Genomic DNA, 22589 nt, shown 5'->3' on the forward strand with positions numbered 1-22589 from the left:
TTTCCCACTACTGTTGGCAACTTTGTACGCATAAGCTTTTAGTTTGATGCCTTCCTTTATTTTCTTTATTTCCTTCGATATCCTTGGCTGGCTCTCCTCACCCTTACTGTCCTTGGTTTTAACTGGAATACACTCTCCCACCATATAGCCTGTGTTCCCAGTCTACCCTATCCAACTCCCCTCTCATCCCATTGTAGACTCCCTTATAGGCATAATATACTGGTTTTAGATCAAACTATTGCACCCTCTGTATGAGAAACTCAGTCATGCTGTGATCACTCTTTCTAAGAGGATCCCTTAACTACAAGATTGCTAATTTTACCTGTCTCATTGCACAGGACCAGATCCAAGATAGCATGTTCTCTTGTAGCTTCAGTAACATGCTGTTCAAGAAAGCTATCATGTATGCATTCTATGAAGCCCTCCTCAAGAGGACCAACTTGATTCACCCAATTTATGTGCAAGTTGGTCTTTCATGAAAACTGCTGTTTCATTCTTGCATGCCTCAGATATTTCTCGGTTTATTGCCTGTTATTGTTCGGTGGCCTATAGACAACTCCCACCAGTGATTTTTTTTTCCTTTTATTATTCCTAATCTCTACCTAAATAGATTCAACATTCTGCTGCTTAGATCTTATATCGTCTCTCACTATCACCCTGATCTCATCCTTAGTAGCGCTACCCCACCTCCCTTACCTTCCTGCCGATCCTTCTGTATTACCTGATTCTTGAATATTTAGTTCCTAGTGCTCTCCACCCTGCAACCATGTTTCTGTGATGCCCGCTAAATCATATTCCTTTATACAGATTTGTGCCACAAGTTCACTGACCTTGTTACCACTGCTATAGGCATTCATAGTGGCCATTGAACTACTTGTGAGCCATTGGAATCGACTAGCTTACACTGCAGTGTAAATAGGGTTTTTCCCTGATTCTTAACGTAAACTCTAACAGAGTGGGAACAAGTCCAAGAAATTCCCAGGCCATAAGGCATACAGTGGTCTGGCAGTTTCTTGGACTAGCTCCTATTTAGTTAGATTGGACCTCATATTTTAAACAAAGTATATTGGAAATAAAATGTTAAAGCTATAATCAGAATCACATTTAATATTACTGGCAACTCATACAAAATGCTGGTGGAAATCAGCAGGTTAGGCAGCATCAATGGAAAAGGGTAACTGGTTGATGTTTTAGGCTGAGACCCTTCATCAGGACCCTTGAGTCCTGAAGAAGGGTCTTGGTCCGAAACGTTGATTTCTTGCAGACTTTCCCGTGCTTGTAATACTTACATATGTTGTGAAATTTGTTGTTTTACGGCAGCAGTACAGTGCAATACATAATTTAAGAAATAAATTCCAATAAAAAATATATAAAATTAAATTAGTGCAAAAAAGAACAAAAATACTGAGGTAGTACACATGGGTTCATTGTCCATTCAGGAATCTGATGGCAGAGGGCAAGAAGCTTTTCCTAAAATGTTGACTGTGTCTTCAGGCTCCTGTACCACCTTGATGGTAACTATGAGAAGAGGGCATGCCCTAGGTGATGGGGGGGATGCAGCCTTTTTGAGGCATCACTTTTTGAAGATGTCTTTGATACTGATTGAGTTAGCCAAGCCACAATATCTATATCAACAATGATGCACAAAATAGTCCTGGTGGAGGGTTAATGATGGGGAAATAACAGGCCTTAGTGATTGGAAAATCATAAACCACTGGTTCTAATATACTAAGCAAAACATGTAAGTAATATTTATATTGAATTCTGCATATATTGAATCCTGAGTTGTGTTTGAAGGATGTAGATAAGTCATAGAGCACTACAGCAAAGAAACAGGCCTTTCAGTCCATCTGTTCTTTGCCAAACTATTATTCTGCCTAGTCCCATTGACACTTCTAACTTAATTTTTCTGAGCTAAAGTTCTGTCAGAAGCTATACAATGTGTTTTTTCTATTTTTGATATACTGTGGGTGCTGGTTGTTTTCAGTTATCTAACTAAAGGCAACAATGAACCATTTTCACTATTTTCAGTTTAAATTAATATAGCATGCTCTCTTTTATAGAGAAACACACCTAGTCCTATTCATATTTCAAATCGTGACTTATCAATGCTTGAGAAACAATATGGTGCTAACTATGGAAATTCAGCTGCAAACAAACCACAGTCTTCGGCTACCTCAGGTAACGATCCTTTTTTATTTACATTCTAATTACTATGTAGCAGTTTATTTGCAATTGGTATAGTTTGATACTTAAGTCATATCTGAAATTTTTAATTCAGCTCTACAATAATGTGAATGTTACACTATTAGTTTTGATGCTAAGCTTGTTTTTTTAAAAGTAAATTGCAGGAAAAAATGTTAAAGATAGGCCTGTCAAAATCAAAGTAATGATATAATGCCTGTAAATTTCTATCAATACTACATAGTGTGGGGGGGGGGGTTAGGGTGGTGGGGTCAATGCTATTGCTACTGTTTGTGCAAGGGGAGGGGGGCTTTGGACTTCAATGTTTCTACCTCTCACCTATGGGTTTTATTTCTGTGAAGAGTATGAATTTCAGGTTGTATACCATATACATTCTCTGATATTAAATAAACCTTTGAATAAGTTTATGTAACGCATAAATCACAGCACCATATCACTCAAAATTACAAGGTGTAAAACGTGCAAATGTTGTGCTTTATCGTGTGTGTGTGTTACACACTGTATGCTTGGAGCAAGAATGGCAGCAATAGTAGGATTAAATGTTTTTATGAGTCACATTAGCCACTGTACACGCTGGGCAACTTACAGTGCTAGTGCGAGAAATGGGCCTGTTGAGATGAACAACTTGCAAGCTTAAAAGCCCACGCAAAAAGAGGGGATCTACTGTGCATAGGAGGCCCAGTCGATTCACCCACACAGTCAATTGGGCGTATGTACATTTGCCGTATTTTTGCAATCAATTTGACATGGTGTAACGTGGTTGAGAAAAAATTCATGTTGGTGTTTTGAGAAGATTTTACTGCTGATTTCTAACATATGCTAAGCAACACAAGGTAGATGGAAGATGTATTTTTATCAGCGCTGAGGCTATTGCAGTGATTGTTTTGTTTTGTAGGTTATTGTTACTCTGCTGGCTCTATGACGGTTAATGGAGTCCATTCTGGTTCTTCCATCCAATCAACACTCAACAGTCATGACAAGACATTAGAAGAATCTGATTCCACCAGCATAGGTCTCCTTGCCAACAGTGCTGGCTTGCAGAGTACAAACTTACAGCACGCAACAGCGCACCTGATGCCGTCTCGGAATTCTGAACAGACTTGCCCTGCCACACAGCATTCCTCCAGCCCCAGGCTCTCGAGCTCTCAGAACCCAACAACCAGCTCCCCCAATGTTGGTGGAGTTTTACAGTATGCAGACACACAAAAGGCCTTCTCAGAAGTAATGAGAAAAGACTTACCATCAGACCAAGGTGCCTCTGATCAGGAGAATGAATCTAAACGGAGGGTAATATTTCCCACTGCAAATGGTGGGAGCATAAAGCAGCCCATTTTAAACAAACAAACTTCATTTGCTTCGGCTGTCAAGTTGGAATCTGGGCAGTCGATGCCTCAAGAAGGGAAAAAGAAGAGCCGAAGAAAACGTTCTTCCCTGACATCCAATCTGAATGCCGGAAATTCCCCTAAACGGAAATCCCTGCTTGCTTCGCTTGGTCTTTCTTCAGGATCCCCTTTGAATATAAGCTCCATGGTAAGTGGCTTGATCTATTTCTATTTTACTGATAAGTTTGGAAGAAAATCTGGACTGCTGTCTTGCAAGCCTATTCAAGGATCAACTTTATTCATCATATACATTTACTTGTATTAGGAACTTGCTGTGGTGTGTTGGTCAGGGCACGATATGCACAAAAGCAACATTCAATGATTATAAAGAATTTTATAAAAAATCAAGTTAGAGGTTGAAGAGTGGATGTGGAGTACATTTTCAATATTTACGCATATTTTCTATATACATACGCTTTAAAGATTCTAAAGAATAGATGAAATATTGTCAAGTTTTAAAAAATGATTGGACAAATTTTATTAGCGACAGTCAGTGGCTCCAATTTGAATACTAGGCTTTTTAAACTTAAAATCTGAGTCTTGCATGTGCTAATAAACTGGATGCATAATCCACTATGGGGCTCTGAACAAAGTACTGTGGCAACATGAACACCCTGATTCTGTCCCTCAGCAAATCTGACTTGTGATCTGGTGAATTTGATGGGGATTCTAAACCTGTGATTCAGGAAGCAGAGGGAAAGTAAGGTTAATTATTTCAGTTCAGTGTTTTTGAATCAACTTATTTAAAAAAAAAGTTTTGTGGCTGAAGTTCTGTTCTGTCAAATTTCAGAACTACTTAAACCAAGCAGAATTAGGCCATTTGGCTCCTTGAGTCAGCTCTGCCATTCTATCATGGCTGATTTATTACCTACCTCAAACCCACTCGTCTGCATTTTTCTGTAACCTTTGAATATTTTCTGAGCAACACCAAGAGAATTCTGCAGGAACTCAGCATCTTTGAAGAGGAGTAAACAGTTGATGTTTGAGACTGACGCCCTTCGTCAGCACTGAAAAGGAAGGGAGAAGAGCCCAGAATAAGGTGTGGGGAGGGGAAGGAGTACAAACTGGTAAGTGAAAGGCGAGACCAGGTGAGGGGGAGTGAAGTAGAAGTTGGGAGGGGATGGGTGGAAAAGGTAAACTGCCGAAGGAGAAGGAATCTTATAGGCAAGGAGAGTAGACTATGGGAGAAAGAGAAGGAAGGGCATCAGAGAGAGGTGATAGGCATGTGAGGTGAAGAGCTAAGAGGGAGCCAGAATGGGGAAAAGAGAGAGAGCAGGGAGAGATTACTGGAAGTTGGAAATCAATAATCATGTCGTCAGCTTGGAGGCTACCCAGATGGAATGAGGTGTTGTGTCTCCGATCTGAGTGTAGCCTCATTGTGGTAGTAGAGGTGACCATGGTCTATTATGTTAGAATGGGAATAGGCAGTCAAATTGAAATTGCTTTTTTGTGATAGATGGAGCGGAAATGTTCAACAAAGCAGTCTCCCAGTCTATGTTGGGTCTATGTCAGAGTTACTGTGGATTTCTAACATCTGCAGAATCCAGAATCTCCTGGATTTCTGTAACTTCCAGTAACCTCTTTCCTCCCCCTTCTGTCTTCCACCTTCCATTCAGGCTTAACTCTTATCCTTTCCCTTTTCCTTGTTTCACCTATCAACCTTTCATCCTCCCCCTCCTCCCACCCTCTTATTCTGGCTGCTTCCTCCCTCTTTTCCAGTACCGATTTATGGTCTTGCCCTGAAACGTTGGCTGTTTATTCCTCTCTACAGATGCTCCCCGACCTGCTGAGTTCCTCCAGCATTTTGTATGTGTGTTACTCAGGATTTCCAGCATCTTTAGAATCCCTTCTATTTTTGTCAAGCATTAAAAAATCTTGGTTTTTTTTGTTACTTAGGTCAATAATATCAATCAACCCCTGGAGATAACAGCAATTTCATCACCAGAAACTTCAGTGAAAAGTTCTCCAATTCCACATCAGGATAATGAAGGGCCTCCAAATTTGAAAAAGAAGAAAATGTTTGCATCTAATGGTGTTCATTATTCACCTCTTACATCTGATGAAGAACATGAGGAGGAAAATCAACAGATTAATGGAAGGTGGGACATTTGCTGCTAAGTTTCATGCACTTGTTCTTAAATGTTGGGCATGGGGTAATCCATGTGACTGAAGCTCAGAAATGCATCTGACATGCAATGTAATCAAATTTATATACTTTTCCTCTGTTTTGGACCCCAAGAATTTGAATGAAGGGAGCTGAGATATAGGGGAGATAATTAATTGCGATTGTTCCGAATTTATCTGTTGTGACTGTTGATCTTCTGGTTAGTATGTCCTTTTTTTAAGGTGGGGTGGTATGAATTTTAATTTTAAGTAGCCTATTTGGAATAATTATAGTAACTAATGTAAAAATTAGCATTTGATGAGAAATGGTATTGCATATAAAAATGTGTATAACAATTTACAGTCAGTTAAATCTTAAAATTCGAGCCCATTAACAATCTGCATGTGCTCGTCTCTTAACTTTCATTCTGGCTACACGCAAGTGCAGGTAAGTTTATTTTATATTTTACTTCAGTGTTTGGTAAAATTTAAGAAGTTAAACTTAATTCAATCTACAGTATTTCAACTGGTTTTAAATGTTAGTCGTTATCAGAGGCATCGGGTGTTAGCATAGTTATGAGTGCATTCATTAATACTCTGTTTGTAAAGGTACTTTTTTTGCTTTCAAGGATTGAAAGAAAAATGACTCAATGCACTGTGTCCATCGAGAGTAAAGAAATTACACCTGTCTGTGGTGAAAATGACCCAGGTAAATTGAGTTGGTGGAATCTTTTTTATCCTGAAAGAAATCTCTGAATTATTTCCTTTCATACTACTGTTCCCCCATAGTACATCACCAACAGTGCTGTGATGTATATGAAACCTGTTTTTTAATTACAAATGAGCCCTTTTCTGACCTACTTGCCTTTTAATTTTATGTGCTGTATGTTGTTTAGAGTTAGTTACTTCAAGATTGTTTAATGTTATCTCCTGTACACGAGTGTAAAGGAGAATGAAATAATTGTTACTCAGGTTCTGATGCAGCCCCAAAAAAACTCCAAGATAAAGACCACAATAATAATTAAAACAACACGATAAGTATACATAAGATAGCTTGTATGGCTTGATTGTATATCTGTAAGGTGACTGACAGGAAGGGGTGTGGAGGTGTTCATCAGCCTTACTGCTTGGGGAAAGTAACCGTTTTGAGTCTGGTGGCCCTGGTGGTAGATGCTATGTAGCCTCCTCCCTGATGGGAGTGGGTAAAACAGTCCGTGAGTAAGGTAGGTGGGACCTTCATGGTATTCCTGGCCTTTTCCTGGTACATTTTTGTATATATGTGCACCTTGGATCCTGAGGAATGTTTTCATTTTGCTTTATACATGTGTATGGTTGAACGACAATACACTTATCTAATCCACCACTACTTTAAGAAGCATATTGTTAGAACAAAATGCCACACAGAAGAGATGAGCTGGTGATGTGGAGACTTTCCAGTACTAAGCTTCACTTTTGGGCACGACCATGCAGTAACTGCAATTTTCCTGTGCACATAGCTTTTGTTGCTGCGCAGCTGGAATTTTCTTAACATTTAAAGCGCTGTGCAGTTTTCAGATAGTGAGTAGAATGGTAGTACAGCTGAATACATGGCTGAAGAGCTGGTGTAGGAGAAGAGGGCTTTGGATACCTCCATCACTGGATGTCTTTTACTGCAGGTGGGGCCTGTACAAGAAGGAAGAGTTGAACCTAAAAGGGATGGACACCAGTGTCCTTTCGAGGTGTGCTGGTGCGGTAGGTCAGCAGGGAGCATAACTGAGGTGAAGTGAAGTAGGTCTAATAGAAAAATAGGCAGAACTGAGATAACAAACACAAGGAATAATGGTCAAAGTTCAAAGTAAATTTATTATCAAATTTCTATACAGAATGTCACCATATACTACGCTGAGATTGTTTCTTGCAGGCATACACAGAACAAAGAAATAGAGTAGAATCAATGCAAAACTACACACAAAGACTGACAAACAACCAATGCACAAAAGACAAACTATGTAAATACAAAAATAATACTGAGAACATGAGTTGTACAGTTCCTGAAAGTAAGTCCCTAGGTTGTGGAATTAGTTCAGAGTTGAGGTGAGTGAGGTTATCCACGCCGGTTCAGGAGCCTGATGGTTTAAGGGTAATAACTGTTCCTGAACCTGGTAGTGTGGGACTTAAGGCTCCTGTACCTCCTTCCTGATGGTAGCTGTGAGAAGAGAGTATGGTCTGAAGGTCTGGAGTGTATTTATTTTAATTCCAGGAGTACAAGTGTAAGGCAGATAAGTCAGAATTTGTACATGGAGACATGATACTGCAGCCATTACATAATGCTGCTTGAGAGAAGGGCAGCATTTGCAGTTCTGCACTCCAGATATAGATGTTTCAGACTTGGCAGAGGGGATGTAAAAGGGGTGGCTGATTAGTGTCACTGATTGGGGAGAATATCACAGCTGAACGCAAGATATCTTGGAGGGCTCACCCATTATAAGACTATAAGATATAGGAGCGGAAGTAGGCCATTTGGCCCATTGAGTCTACTCCGCCATTCAATCATGGGCTGATCCAATCCTTCCAGTCATCCCCACTCCCCTGCCTTCACCCTATACTCCTTGATGCCCTGGCTAATCAAGAGCCTATCTATTTCTGCCTTAAATACACCCAATGACTTGACCTCCACATCTACTCGTGGTAACAAATTCCACAGACTTGCCGCCCTCTGACTGAAGTAATTTCCCTGCATCTCAGTTTTAAATGGACTTCCTTTAATCCTGAAGTCATGCCCTCTTGTCCTGGAATCCCTACCATGGGAGATAAGGCCATTGAGGCCATGTAGGTGGAACTTGGGAATAAGAAAGGTGCAATCAATATGGTGGGTTTATCCTACAGAAGTCTAAAGCCATCAAGAGCCAAAGAAACAGAAATGCAGGCAGATCATGGAAAGGTATAACAACAAGGTTATTGTGGGTGAGTCTAACTTTCTCTTGACTGGGACCTCAATGCCAGGGACTTAGATGAGGCAGAATCTGTGCATCTAGGAGGGTTTCTAAAACAATATGAAGGAAACGGCTGTACTGGATATTGTACTGGGGAAATGAGTCTGGTTAGGTGATAAATTTCAGTGGGAGAATATTTTGGGAAGAGTGACTATAGTTCCCTAAGCTTTAAGATGGTTAGGGATAAGGGAAAGACTCCTCGCGTGCAATTGGAGAAAGGTTAATTACAGGCAGTGTTAGGCAGCACTGGAGAATGTGGATTAGGTATGGCTGTTTAGGAGTAAATCCACACTTGACATGGGAGAGTATTTTCAAGGTTGGCTTCCTAGAGTTCAGGGCCATCAGGCTTCTGTGAGGATGGAAAGGTCTGGAATGTTGGATGACAAGCTGTTGCCCATGTAGCAAGCTCCCCCTCTGCACATGTCCGATGTACCCTTAGGGACGGCAGAGACAGTTAGTTTTGCACCAACAGCATTGTAGGAGTTGCCAGTCGGTGGTGAGCTGCCTTAGGGACTCTAACTTATAACTTTTCTCTCAGGATTTACTCCCGAAGCCTTCCCTATGAGTGGTTATAGCTGCAAGGCAGTGGAGATTGGGCTCAGTAGCAAAGCCATACATGAAGGCCAAGACTGGATTTGGTTATTTGAGGTGCATGGAATTGGGAGCATTTAATAAGTAATGGGAGCTTGTCCTCATTATCACCCCCAGCTATAACAACCATAAGGAACCAGATTAAAGAGAATCCCAAGTCATTTTATTCATTTGTTAGGAGCAAAAGTCCCAATCAGTAATACCAGTCACCCACCCTTTCTTACAGACCAGGTAGTAGTGGTAAAAGAGCAGTGCACACAAAATGCTGGAGAAACTCAGCAGGTCAGGCAGCATCAATGGAAATGAATAAACAGTCGACATTTCAGGCCAAAATCCTTCATAAGGACTGGACGTAAGGGCAACGGTATAGGTGGTGTGATTTATAAGTTTGCTGATGACACAACAACTGGAGTTGTGAATAATAAGAAAGGTTGTCAACTGATACAACAGGATATGGATCAGTAGATGGAGTTTAATTCGGATTGTGTGAGGTAGTGTGTTTTAGAGATCAAATTTAAGAGGAAATTACACTGCAAACGACAAGACCATTGGGAGAATTGATGTACAGAGGGATCTTGGGGTGCAAGTTCATAACTGCCTGAAAGTGGCAAAACAAGTGATTAGGGTGATGGAGAAGGCATATGGCATACCTGCAGTCATCAGTCAGGACCTTGAGTATAAAAGTTGAAAAGTCAGGTTGCAGCTAGGTTAAACTTTGGTTAGGCTGCATTTGGAGTATTGTGTGCCGATCCCTCCCCCTCCTGTCTTCTATCATTTTGGATCTTCCCTTCTTCCTCCCACTTTCAAATCTCTTACTAGCTCTTCTTTCAGTTAGTCCTGACGAAGGGTCTTGGCCCGAAACGTCGACTGTACCTCTTCCTAGAGATGCTGCCTGGCCTGCTGCAGTCACCAGCAACTTTTATGTGTGTTGCTTACTGTGATCAATACAGACTATTAAGATGTTGGAGACTATCAAGGAGACTGTGGCATGAATGTTAAATGGGAATTCTTTGAGTAGGGAGACTGGGCACGTAGAACCACGAGACTGACCATGTTGTGATTGTCAATGAAATTGACTGGAGAGACACAGTGGGTATCATAAAATCTTTATTTGGCACATACAAGCTGACGGTATTTGGAGTCATTCTGGATAGAGGCTCTTTGGCCCAACAATACATGACATTTTTAGCAAAGGTAACACCAGGACAATTCTATAGTTAAAATCTATCCACAGTGCTTCCTTTGAAGACATATGCAATTTGAACACCTAGATCTTTACACCAACACTTCAGGTACCTAAAATGAATGTTAATTATTGCTGTCTCTAAGCTACATTCATGCGTATGCAGACATCTCAGGTCAATGGAGTGTTTCCTGGTTTACAATCAACCCCAGTCTGCAGCTCCAGGAAGACCATTGTTGTGAGCAGAATTTTAAATTCAGTCTACAATTGACATTCAGATCTGAAGATTGGTTGCTATATTCCATATCCCCAGACTACTCCCTAACACTCCAGAATTGAACCCTGATCGCTGGTGCTGTTAAAGTTCAAAGTAAACTTATTATCAAAGTACATAATACATCACCTTGTACAACCCTGAGATTCATTTTCTTGTGGGCATTCTCAATAAATCCAATAACCATAATAGGATCAATGAAAGACCGTACTCAGCAGGGCGGATAATTCGTGCGCGAAAGATATCAAATTGTGCAAATACAAAAGAAAAAAAAGAAATAATAATAAATAACCAAGCATGAGATGAAGAGTCTTTGAAAATGAATCAATAGGTTGTGGGAACAGTTCAGTGATAGGACCAGTGACATTGAGTGGACTTATCCCCACTGGATCAAGAGCCTGATGGTTGAAGGGTAATAACTATTCCTGAACCTAGTGGTGTGGGTCTTAAGGCTACTGCGCCTCCTTCCTGATGGCAGCAGCAAGAGGAGAGCATGGTCTGAGTGATGGGGTCTCTGATGATGGAGGCTGCTTTCCTCCGACAACGCTTCACAAAGGTGTGGTCAGTGGTTGGGAGGACTTTTCCTGTGATGGACTGGGCTGGGCCATTGGTGTTTCCATACCAGGCTGTGATGCAGCCAGAGAATATTCTCTTCACAAACAATAGAAGGTTTTAGATGTCGTGCCAGATCTTTACAAACTCCTAAGAAGTAGAGGTGCTGCTGTGCTCTCTTCATAATTGCACTTATGTGCTGGGCCCAGGACTGGTCCTCTTACATGATAACACAGAGTAACTTAAAGTTGATGACCCACTCCACCTCTGAATCTCCGACAAGGACTAGCTCTTGGACCTCTGATTTCCTCCACGTGGTTAAGTTGCAGAGAGACTCCCACAAGACCAGAGAAATCATTAGCCTTGAAAGAGAGTGACTGAGAGGGGATGTTCTTTAAAATTATGCAGCTTTAAATTCAGCATTGTGTATTATCACTGTCCTTTATGAACTTGTTTTGTAGAAGCAGTGCAGTGCAATGTCAGTACCCAGGTATAAACTGACTAAAACCAATCCTGAATTAAAATAAGACAAAAAAAAATAGGCCAAGGTCAATAGTAAACAAGAGAAAATCTGCAGATGCTAGAAATCCAAGCAACACACAAAATGCTGGAGGAACTCGGCAGGCCAGGCAGCACCTATGGAAAAGACTAAACATTTGACACTTCAGGTCGATAAATAATTTGTTTTAAAAAGTAAAAAAAAAGACTTTCTATTTTTCAAGATGGAAATGCAAAACAGATTAGGGTTGGTGGTGGTGAGAAGAGGGAATGTCCGTGGTTTTTCTTTGAATGGAGAGAAAAATCTGTGGTCAGGCTTCACTAAATGGTTCTTTTTGTGAGCAAGTTGTGTTGCTTTCTGTTTATTGAACTTTTCTGCAAGCTTCAAATGTTTAATGTTTAAAAATATGACCTGTGATTTCAATTAAGAACAGTTCAATTATTGTCTGGTACCAAAGTGCAACCAACTCAACTTTAGAAGCCTTCAGATCCTTGCCTCAAAGGTAAAATTAAATGAGAATTGTTTCTTCACTGTGCTGACCAAACTTTTTTTTGTTTTAAATCTTCATAGTGGGAAGCTTAACGATACGGAAGCAAGGACTCAGTTCCAGTAGTACAGACAACAGCAGTAAATGGAAATCCACTTTTTCTCCAATATCTGATACCAATTTGACCAAGAACTCTGAAAACGGATCCCAGTCAGCATCTGCTTTATGCCAAGCTTCTCCTTTTGGCACCAGGCCTATTACAGGTGACCTTTAAGTTAGTAATTCTAAAGCAGTTTCCCATCTTAGGAAGCATATTGAGACTCTTGTCTCTTCAGGGAAAAGTGGTCATAATTCAGTCTCCTATCAATTTTAATTAGAATTCTGGATCGTCTGTATTTCAGTTTATGGAAGTATGATGTTGGTGTTATTTTGCTCAAAACTCCAGAGGTGGGTCTTGAATTTCAGTACATATCGAGAAGCAAAGCTAACTCTGAATTTGACTAAGTGTCTCCTCAATCAAGGCCTAGCAAGATGTGTGGACGGCTGCAAAGGGAATGAGCTGTGTAAGTCGGGGCACAAGGCAAAAGAGAGTACATGGGTTTAAGTATCCGTTTGGAGAAGAGTATGTTTCAGAACTTAAATCTGACTCTCTTGTACGAGAAGAATCAATTAGGTTTAACCTGGCATATGTCATGAAATTAGTTTGTAGCAGCAGTACATTGCAATACATAATTTTTTTTTCAAAAACTATGCATTACAATATTAAAGACTATATATAAAAATTAAGTAGTTCAAAAAGAGCAAAAAATGGTAAGGTATTGTTCATAGGTCCATTGTCCATTCAGAATTTTGCTGGTGGGGAAGAAACTGTTCCCAAAATATTAAGTGTATGGTTTCAGGCTCCAGTAGCACCTTCCTGATTGTAGCAATGAGAAGAGGGCATGTCCTGGGTGATGGCGGTCCTTACTGATGAACGCCGCCTTTTTGAGGCATTGCCTTTTGAAGGTGTCCTGGCTGCTGCGGAGGCTGGTGCCCATGATGGAGCTGGCTGAGTTTACAACTTTCTGCAGCTTTTTCTGCTCCTGTGCAGTGGTCCTTCCATTCCAGATGGTGATGCAACCAGTTAGAATGCTGTCCATGGTGCATATATAGAAATAAAAAGTAGTCCAAATTCCTTGTCAGGGACCAATGTCCTTTCAGAAGAAACATCTGGTGGCAAAAATGTGAGCTGTTGTTTGTATGCTAACTAGCCTATAGCTCGGCTCCTCATACGCCATGCTGAAAACCTAGTCTGAATCTCTTTGCCAATGGTGACAGTCCTATCAAGATCAATACTAAATGGCAAAAATTTGCCGGCTGCATTTTCATAAATCAATCACCCCACACTATATGCACCATGTTCATTTTGGCACTGGTCCCAGGACTGATCCCCTGATGGGTTAACACAAAGGGATTTAAAACTACTGCCCCTCTTTTCCTCCATTCTCCTAATGAGGACCGACTTCTTTCTCCTGTGGTCGATAATCAGCTCTGGTTTTGCTTTCAATCGAGTAAGAGGTTGTTGCTGTGGCGCCATTCAACCAAATTTGCAAAGTTCCTCCTATACATGGATTTGTCACCACCTTTGATTTGGCCGACACTAGTATCTGAATCCCTGCTGTAGTCAGTAAGGTCTGGTTATGTTACAGACATAATCAACTAATTATTTATACTTCAAGTGCCTGTATTTTCTCCCATTCTGCAGATACTAATTTGTACATTGTTGTACTTTAATCCTGCTTCCATGCTTTTTAATAGTGCTGTCAGTTGTTGTGGCATTTGAGTCTTATCCTAGTTTAAGGAGCAAGTAATGTAGTCTAGTTTTTAAATAATAATGCAATATCATTGAGAAAGTATTCTGGGGTGCATATATATATTTCTGAGAAGAAAAAAAATTGGACAGGGGCAGGTAGGAGGAAAAAAAACACGGTATGTAACCTGATATGTGGTTAATCAAAATATAATCCAACTTTAAAATAATTCTGTTTTTAGGTCTGTATTTTTACATAAACATTTTCCCTTAGATATGCTAGATGTTAAAGGAGGAAATTTGCTCTGCTTTGGGTAACCGGAATTGTTTCGCTTTATTTAAAATCTATTTTCTTTTGCTTTAACTGTGCTTGCTTGAAAAAAACCGAGCGATCCTTTAGCTGCTGTAATGTTGCTTTGCTTCTTGCTAGACAGAAATCTTTGAGCTGTTTTTTTTCTCTCCTGTTTTAGGTATTTTTAACCATGTGGTGCCTTCAGTCTCTTCCCATCAGTTTGGAGCCAGTTTCAGCAATGTTCCAGTATCTAGTAGCTTTAACCCACTACAGACTGTTCCTACAACTTCCCAGTCATTTCTGTCTGTCTCTTCTAGTACATTATCTTCCACTGATAGTAGAGTGAGTCCTTACCTTACCCGAGCACCTCCACAGTCTGTGCTTAACACACCTTCCCCTAATATTTCCTTGCCTCCACCTCCTCCATTGTTGAACTCGACTAGTTCTGACCCATCTCTTTTCCGGACTATGTCTTCTGTTAGTGATGGATATTTGCCTCCATCCATCTCTTGCTCTTCAACTGCGTCGCTTCAATCTGCTAACACTGCATTAGCCTTGAAGCTTGCGTCTTTGCAGCCCAAAGCATCTCACCCTTCTTTCACAGTGCATCACCCACCTCTGCCACATTCAGCGCTTGCACAGGCAGCACCTCTAATTCCTCAGTCTGGTACAAATACATCTGCAATGTGGGTCACACTTGGCATGCAGCCTCCTTACGCTACACATTTCTCTGGGGTTAAGCCTCGATAAGAACTTGCGTACTATATCAGTCTTATAAGGTAAGGTTAGAAAAATGTGCAAGGTTATAACAATGTGTGCAGCTCTGTTTCTGATTCCTTGATGAAATGCAAACTCTCGCAGTGCTTCCAAAATATTCTTTGTAAAATAAAGATCACTTTAGAAATGTTTTGTTTTCCTGGGTATTTTAGACACACATACTTAAGGCCTGAAATATTGGAGTATTGTGAGTTTTGGGCCCCTTATCCAAGAAAAGATATGTCATTGGAGGGGGTCCAGAAAAGATTCACAACAATGATCCCAGGAACGAAAGGGTTAACATATGAAGAGCGTTTTGCTCTGGGCCAGTACTCACTGGAGTTTAGAAGAATGAGGGGGAGATCTCATTGAAACGTATTGAATATTGAAAGGCCAGATAGAGTTGATATGAAGAGGACACTTATAGTGGTGGACTCTAGGACCAGAGGGCACTACCTCAAAATTGAGGGACATTCATTTGAAACAGGAAAAATTTCTTTACCCAAAGGGTAGTGAATCTGTGGAATTCATGCCACAGATGGCCATGCTGGCCAGTCATTGGATATATTTAAGGTGGAGGTTAATAGGTTCTTTATTAGTAAAGGCATCAAAGGTTATGGGGAGAAGGCAGGAGAATGGGGTGGAGAGAGGAAATAAATCAGCAATGATGGAATGACAGAGGAGACTCGATGGGCTGAATAGCCTAAGTTTGCTCCTATATCTTATGGAAATACAGATATCAATTTAAAAAGTTACAACAATAATTTGGCTTTATGCCACTTGTTAAAACGGTTTAAATTTGGGTATTAGCGATCTGACCAAAATCACAATTATAGAATGAAGACCAAACTTATTAATTTCCAGTGGTTTACTTAGTACAAACAATTTACGAGGGGTGATTGATAAGTTCGTGACCTAAGGCAGAAGGAGTCAATTTTAGAAAATCTAGCACATTTATTTTTCAACATAGTCCCCTCCTATATTTACACACACAGTCCAGCGGTCATGGAGCATAGGGATCTTGGACCTCCAGAAAGTGTCCACAGCAGGGGTGGTTGATAAGTTCGTGGCCTAAGGTAAAAGGAGATGAGTTATACAGCTCTTGTTACATGCACATGCAGTTCAACTCTTTCAGTGATTACGCAGAAAGTTTGAAGTTAATAACTCATTTCCTTCTAACCTTAGACCACAAACTTATCAATCACCCCTTATGAGTTATTAACTTCAAACTTTCTGCATAATCACAGAGTTGACCTGCATGTGCATGTAACGAGAGCTATATAATTCACCTCCTTCTACCTTAGGCCATGAACTTATCACCCACCTGTGGACACTTTCTGGAGGTCCAAGATCTATATGTTCCACGACCGCTGGACTATGTGTATAAATGTAGGAGGGGACTATGTTGAAAAATAAATGTGCTAGGTTTTCTAAAATTGAACTCCTATCTTAGGCCATGAACTTATCAATTACCCTTCGTAGATGGGCATAATTTGTTAGGTGTGTCTAGGAAGGATTCCCGACTTTGTATGTAGAGAGGCCATACATACAAATGATCCTGATCAGGTAACAGATTTCTGTCTAGAAGGGTGAGAATTTTGGAAACAGTGACCGCAGCTCCTTGATCTGCAGCATGACCGCAGATGGTTTGGGGGAGGGCTAATATGCTGGTGTCTTTTGAGGTGAAGACAGTGTTAGAGCTTTTGAAACACATTAAATCCTCTGGGCTGAGTGGGATATACCCCTGGTTACTACAGGAAGCAAGGGAAGAAGTTGCTGGAACACTGACGATAAATTTGTGTCCTTACTGGTCACAGGAGTATTATTAGAGGATTGGAGGATGGCATATGTTGCTTTTTTTTTGAGAAAAATAATAGGAATAATCCTGGAAATTCTAGACCAGTGACTCTTGTGTCATTGGTGGGCAAACTGATGGAGAGGATTCTTGGGGAACATTTGGAGAAGCACAGTCATATTAGGGATAGTCAACATGGCTTTGTGAGGAGCAGGTCATACCTTATGAGCCTGACTGACTTTTTCGAGGAAGTGACAACATAAGTTGAAGGTTGAGCAGTGGCTGTGATGTATATGAATTTTAATAGGGCTTTTGACATGGTTTATGTGGAAAAGTTGTGTCAGCTAACCTTTTCTCTTTGGAGCAACGGAAATTGAGAGATGACTTGATGGAGGTGTACAAGATGATAAGAGGCAGAAATAGTGGGCAGCCAGTGCCTTTTTCCCAGGGCGGCAGAGGGCATCCTTTTAAGATGAATGGAGGAAGGGATAGGGGAGATGTCAGAGGTAAGATATTTACACAGACTGGAAGGCACTACTGGCGCATGTGGTAGAGTCTAATACATTAGGGACATTTAAGAGACAGCAAAGAAAATTGAGAGCTTTGGGCAGTGTAGGAGGAAAGGGCTAGATTTAAGTAGGTTAAAGGTTGGCTCAACATTGTGGACTGAAGAACCTACTGTTTTCTAGAGTTAGAACAAAATATTAATGATTTTGTTATTAAATCTAATCCCGGAGTATGCGGATGAATAAATTATTAAATCTGGGCAACTTTTTCAATCGAGTAAAAGGGAGAAATTTCCCCCTTTAATATCTTCATCATTTGTTTTTGTATCTGAAAAACTTAAGTTCGTAATGGAAGGTAGATAATATACATTTCCCCTTTTGTCCCTAGGTAATTAGGAAGTCTACCTCAAAACAATGTGACCTATGCAAGGACAATGTGGACCAAGTTCATCCACTTCCATCAAACTAAAGGTGCTTGAGTGGCCTGCAAACATTGTTTTGCTTCTTTACTACTGGAAAATAAAATAAAATAAATTCTACTGTGAATTGGTTTTAGTGTTGCTGCAAAAAAATGGCTCCTGTTGTACAGCATTTGAACAGAAACTATTTATCTTCTTTCCAAGTAACTTGGGGCTAGTCATTGTTCCAGCAAGCCCGTAGAGAAGCTCCAAGGTGTGAAATGCAGCACACACCAGCATTCGTTCATTAGCCTGCTGCTGGTGCTATTTTAATCATCACAAACTGTGCCTCTGTGGGTTCTGATCCTTGGTGCTCATTATTCTGAAAGGTTGGTTGCTAATGTCCCAATAATATTTTGCATCACTTGTTAAGTTCGGTACGATGCAAATATTGCTCAACCTTGTCTATTTTATACAAGTTTGTTTGTGCTCCTTTCTCTCGTCTTTTGTACGTTGAGTGATAGATTATTATAACACAGAAAAATACTGTCATCACTGTTATTCTTTTGTTAATTTAATGGTGTTTTATAGCATTGTAAATTGCATTTGAAACGATGTAATCTAATACCATTAGATAAAAATTTATTATACATTTGAATTATTGCTGTGTGTAATTTTAATTGCAAATAATAGCACATTGGTTTTCTGGTGAGCATAGATTATAATGAAGTGTAAATGTTACCATTTTCTACACATTTTGTTTGAAAAATGTATTATGTATAAGCAACCCAAGAAAGTAAAATATGAAAAGGAAGACTAAAATTTTAAATGCAGTGGGATTTCATAAGCATTTGTCATTTAAAAAATGTATTTTAAGCATTTCTTTATCACTGTTTTATACATTTAATGGTGGGACATCTTTACTAATACAATTTTTAAGTACCTCAAGTTTTTTTTTAATATCCTTACACAAATTTTCTGGTTTAGGAATTCAACATTGGATTCTACCTGAAGCTAATTGTTTTCTTTTATTAAATGATTTTAAAGTCTGAAGCAAAGAAATTGCAGTAATTTTTATGTAATGGTATTCACTAACCAAACTGCAGTTGAGACCAATGCCAAGCATTTTTTAAGTATAATATAATTGGATTCTATAATGTAGTGACTTAAAAGTTTTGTAGGCCAGCAGGAAGCTGTGATGACTGAGGAGCTGATTTACATGCTTCATATTTATTGTATTACAGCACAGAGGAGCCCATGACATTTTAAACAAAGACTTTATCCAACATACTAAGTAAATATAAAAGCTATAAGGGGATATGGGGTTGGGATGGTAAGGGACTTGCCCTCAAGTCCTGCTGCCTGTTTTGAAACCACGTCGCAGTCCAAAAACTGTTGTATTTTACCCGAGGGAATGAACTGCTTTTGCTTTGGTTTGCCTAGAAAATAGCTATAGTGGTGGCTATGTGGGAATTTGAGTTTGTGATTGAGTAATTGTAATAAAATGAAATCTTGTAAAAGTGTGAGCAGAAATGTTGGCTTATTACATTATGGGGTTTGTAGTTCTGCAAAGGTAAATTAACTTGGATATATGCATGCACCTTTATGCATGACGCGCACTAAAATAGTGACACGTGTCTTATTGGTACATGTTCAGTGCGTCATTATGCACAATGTAGAGAAAGTAGTAAGTGTTCCAGTGCAAAAAAACTGGACACCTTCCACTGGTTATCATCTTGGGTGCATAACCATAATATTTTAACATTTACTTGAGGTTAATATTTATTCAAGTTTAAAGTACCATAACATAGTGCTATAGAATCTTACTTCCCTTCCTCTATCCTGGCACATTTTTGGGCAAGTATCCATGAAATGTGACGTGAGATCTTTCTCAGGAAGAATGAGATTACTAGAGTGTAATCTTTGATCATCTTCCTTTTCAAAATAATTGAGAAGATAATTGAGTTAGGAAATAGGTGACTACAATTAGATTTTTAGTCTCATGCTAGTACAGATGCAATAGTTACCAGGTGTTATAAACTCAGCTGTTGAGATACAAGTCAAATATGTTCAATCCAGAGTTCAATTCTATACAAATAGACACTAAAACAGTAACAAAAAACAAACTGTTTAAGATTATGGTCTTTGGTTGAATTTCAATCTCTCAGCCTGCATTTGAGAAATCAGTGATATTGACTTAACAGCAGATTGATAATTTGGATAATAACATTCTGCCAATCAACTATCTACAAGAAAGTTGTAAATCAGTCATAAATCTGGCTTCCTTTTTGTACAAAGTAGCAAAATTTACACTAGTATTTGGTAGAATGTTAGTAAGACAGTTATGATAAAACATCAGAATAATGGCAGGATGTTCTCATAAGTAGCCTTAAATTTGTAGGTATATTGAGATGTAATTACATACTGTGAAAACTGAGCCATATAACTTAATAGAGAAAAGATGCATTTGCGTCATTTTATGTCAGTTTCTAGTAATAATACAGACTGCTTTACTTAAGCAGACAGTTTGTACAATCGGTTGGGGTGCCTCTAGCATGCAGAAATTGTAAATGAGCTTCACCCCTTGAGAATAAAGCATCTATTGTAATCCGTACACTATTTATCAAGTTCAGTTTATTGTAAGGAAAAATGTACAAAGTAATACCTATTATTTTAATATATATTATCAAAATGCCTGAGATATATTAAAAACTATTACCTAATTTTCTTTAGTGTATCAGAATACTTTGAAGAGTGTTTTGTTTGTAACAAATTGTGCATTTTAAAAAATCTAACCAGTTTCTGTGAACCATCACAAGGCACAGATTACATTTATTCAGCACTGAAAGATAATGTCCATCATATGCTGGATTTTAGACATCAATTATTTTTCAACTTCCCCACATGCACATAAGGGTATTTGAACAGTTTTAACATTTAAAATGCTTATGTTGGGAAAGATAAAAGAATATTTTAATCCTCTTTGCACTGCATCCTGAATGAGCATTTAAAGCAATGCATCTGTAAATAACTAAATTCATATTATAGAATATCACAATTCTTGTAAATTGTGCATCAAGGATCCTGTTTCAGGTGCACTTACATAGTGTTATGCTTACTACCATTTTAACCACACAGGTAATACAAGTTGAAAATGCAATATTTGCCATAAATATGAAGTGTGCTATGATCTTGTAATATGATGAGGGGATTACAATATAGTGTTAAAACTCCTGATTATTTCAGGCACATATTATCCCCAAAATGTTTACATACAGGAGTTGGAATTAGTAATTTTGCAAATTTCTTTGAATTAAAAAGGTGCAAAAAATCTTAATTTTGTGAAGGTTTCTCCAGTTTACTCCCCCTGTAAGGTCCTCCATGTTAGCTTTTAATATCTGCATAGATTTGCATCAGGTTCCATATATCCTGTGTAAGATGGACGTTACCTTTAACAACAAAAGTGGAGGATGAACCAGCTGTTCTTTGCACTTGTACCATTATAGTCTGTCTATTTTGTGGCTATAGTTTATCTTGTACAATGTTGCTTGGTGTGGAAGAAAGACAAAGAAGCTATTCTAAATAAACACAATGTTAAGGAAGAAAATCTGTGGTCGTTTGTCTATTATATACAGGTCATCAAGTATGTAAAGATGGGAAGCTGATGGCGCTCAGGAATTGTCTTGTAACTATTGGCATAGCTGTAGAATATGAAATGTATAACTTAGATGTATAACATTAATAGCCAGTTCATTTAGCTTTTCGAATTTTCCACAATGCAGCCAGTGCATATACTGTATGGTAGGGAAAGGAATGCTTATGATTTAATTGCCTCATGCTTAAATTGTGAAATTTGTGAAGGTTAAATGGCAGGTATTCTAAAGAGCTTGTAGTGCTTATGTAATGATGTAGTAATAATGTTTTGCCATTCTACCCGTATCTGGGGTTGTAAAGTACTGTAAATCTATTTAAGTTGCAACTACTAAATTGTTTTGCTTTTTGGAATAAGATTTCCTCAGCTTGGCAGTTTTTGACATTTTACCCCAGTTTACTCAAGGTCTTTATCTCGGATGTTAATTTTGCCAAGAATTTAATGCATCTGTTTTTTTTTGCTTTTAATAAAGTTGTATTTCTAAATATATACAATGTGTATCAGTTATTGCAAAACGAAATTCCTTATACCAGCTTCGAAACTTGTAGGAAAGTAGTAAATTTCCGAATGCAGCTATTACGTATGTATATATATTTTTAAAAAGTGCAGCCATGTTTGCATATGGTCAGTTTTGTTTATTTCATGAAACAACTGGGTTTCCTCAATGTGTTGCTTGAAACTGTGGTAATTCTGTAAACTGTTTCTAAATACCTTTTGCACTTAAAGGTATTCCGCTGCTAGGAGGAGCTAGTTTAAAATGTTTTAGGTTATGATCCAAACTGATTATCCAAAATGCAGAGATGGTTTGTCTATTAGTCTCCTACCAGAAAAGAAATCCTGGCTGAATAATAGCTGTTCTGAAGTTTTTGCGCTTATTACCAGACTCCATCATTAACAGCTGGTTAGCTAAAGATAGGGCTATCAAACACTTAATTTGGTTGTGAAATTTTATACTGTAAGAACAAGCTAAATTAGGCCATTCAGCTTATCAAGTCTGCTCTGCCATTCTACCATGGCTGATTTATCCTTTTCAAACCCATTCTCCTGCCTTCTCAATATTACCTTCTGTACAGTACCAAAATTGATTGGATATTACTCACCACAAATGACCTAAAAGTGCAGTATAAATTGCAAATTAAGTATTTTTAGTGTT

The 22589-nt window shown here is 39.0% G+C and overlaps 1 protein-coding gene across 4 annotated transcripts in view; it reads left to right on the forward strand.

The window, feature by feature from the left end:
* dot1l (DOT1-like histone H3K79 methyltransferase) overlaps positions 1–22468 on the forward strand; it is a 97129-nt gene extending 74661 nt beyond the window's left edge. For 3 of the 4 annotated variants that reach the window (XM_063032116.1, XM_063032115.1, XM_063032118.1), the window contains 7 exons: positions 2064–2181; positions 3101–3735; positions 5484–5686; positions 6320–6399; positions 12332–12511; positions 14508–15108; positions 17775–22468. In XM_063032116.1, coding sequence (XP_062888186.1) covers positions 2064–2181; positions 3101–3735; positions 5484–5686; positions 6320–6399; positions 12332–12511; positions 14508–15079 — 1788 coding nt within the window. In that variant the 3' untranslated portion in view covers positions 15080–15108; positions 17775–22468. The remainder of the gene's footprint in view (positions 1–2063; positions 2182–3100; positions 3736–5483; positions 5687–6319; positions 6400–12331; positions 12512–14507; positions 15109–17774) is intronic. The other variant, XM_063032117.1, reaches the window with a different exon arrangement.
* The last annotated feature ends 121 nt before the right edge of the window (positions 22469–22589 follow it).

This window comes from Mobula hypostoma, chromosome 24 (assembly GCF_963921235.1).
Source record: "Mobula hypostoma chromosome 24, sMobHyp1.1, whole genome shotgun sequence".
Classification (NCBI taxonomy): domain Eukaryota; kingdom Metazoa; phylum Chordata; class Chondrichthyes; order Myliobatiformes; family Myliobatidae; genus Mobula; species Mobula hypostoma.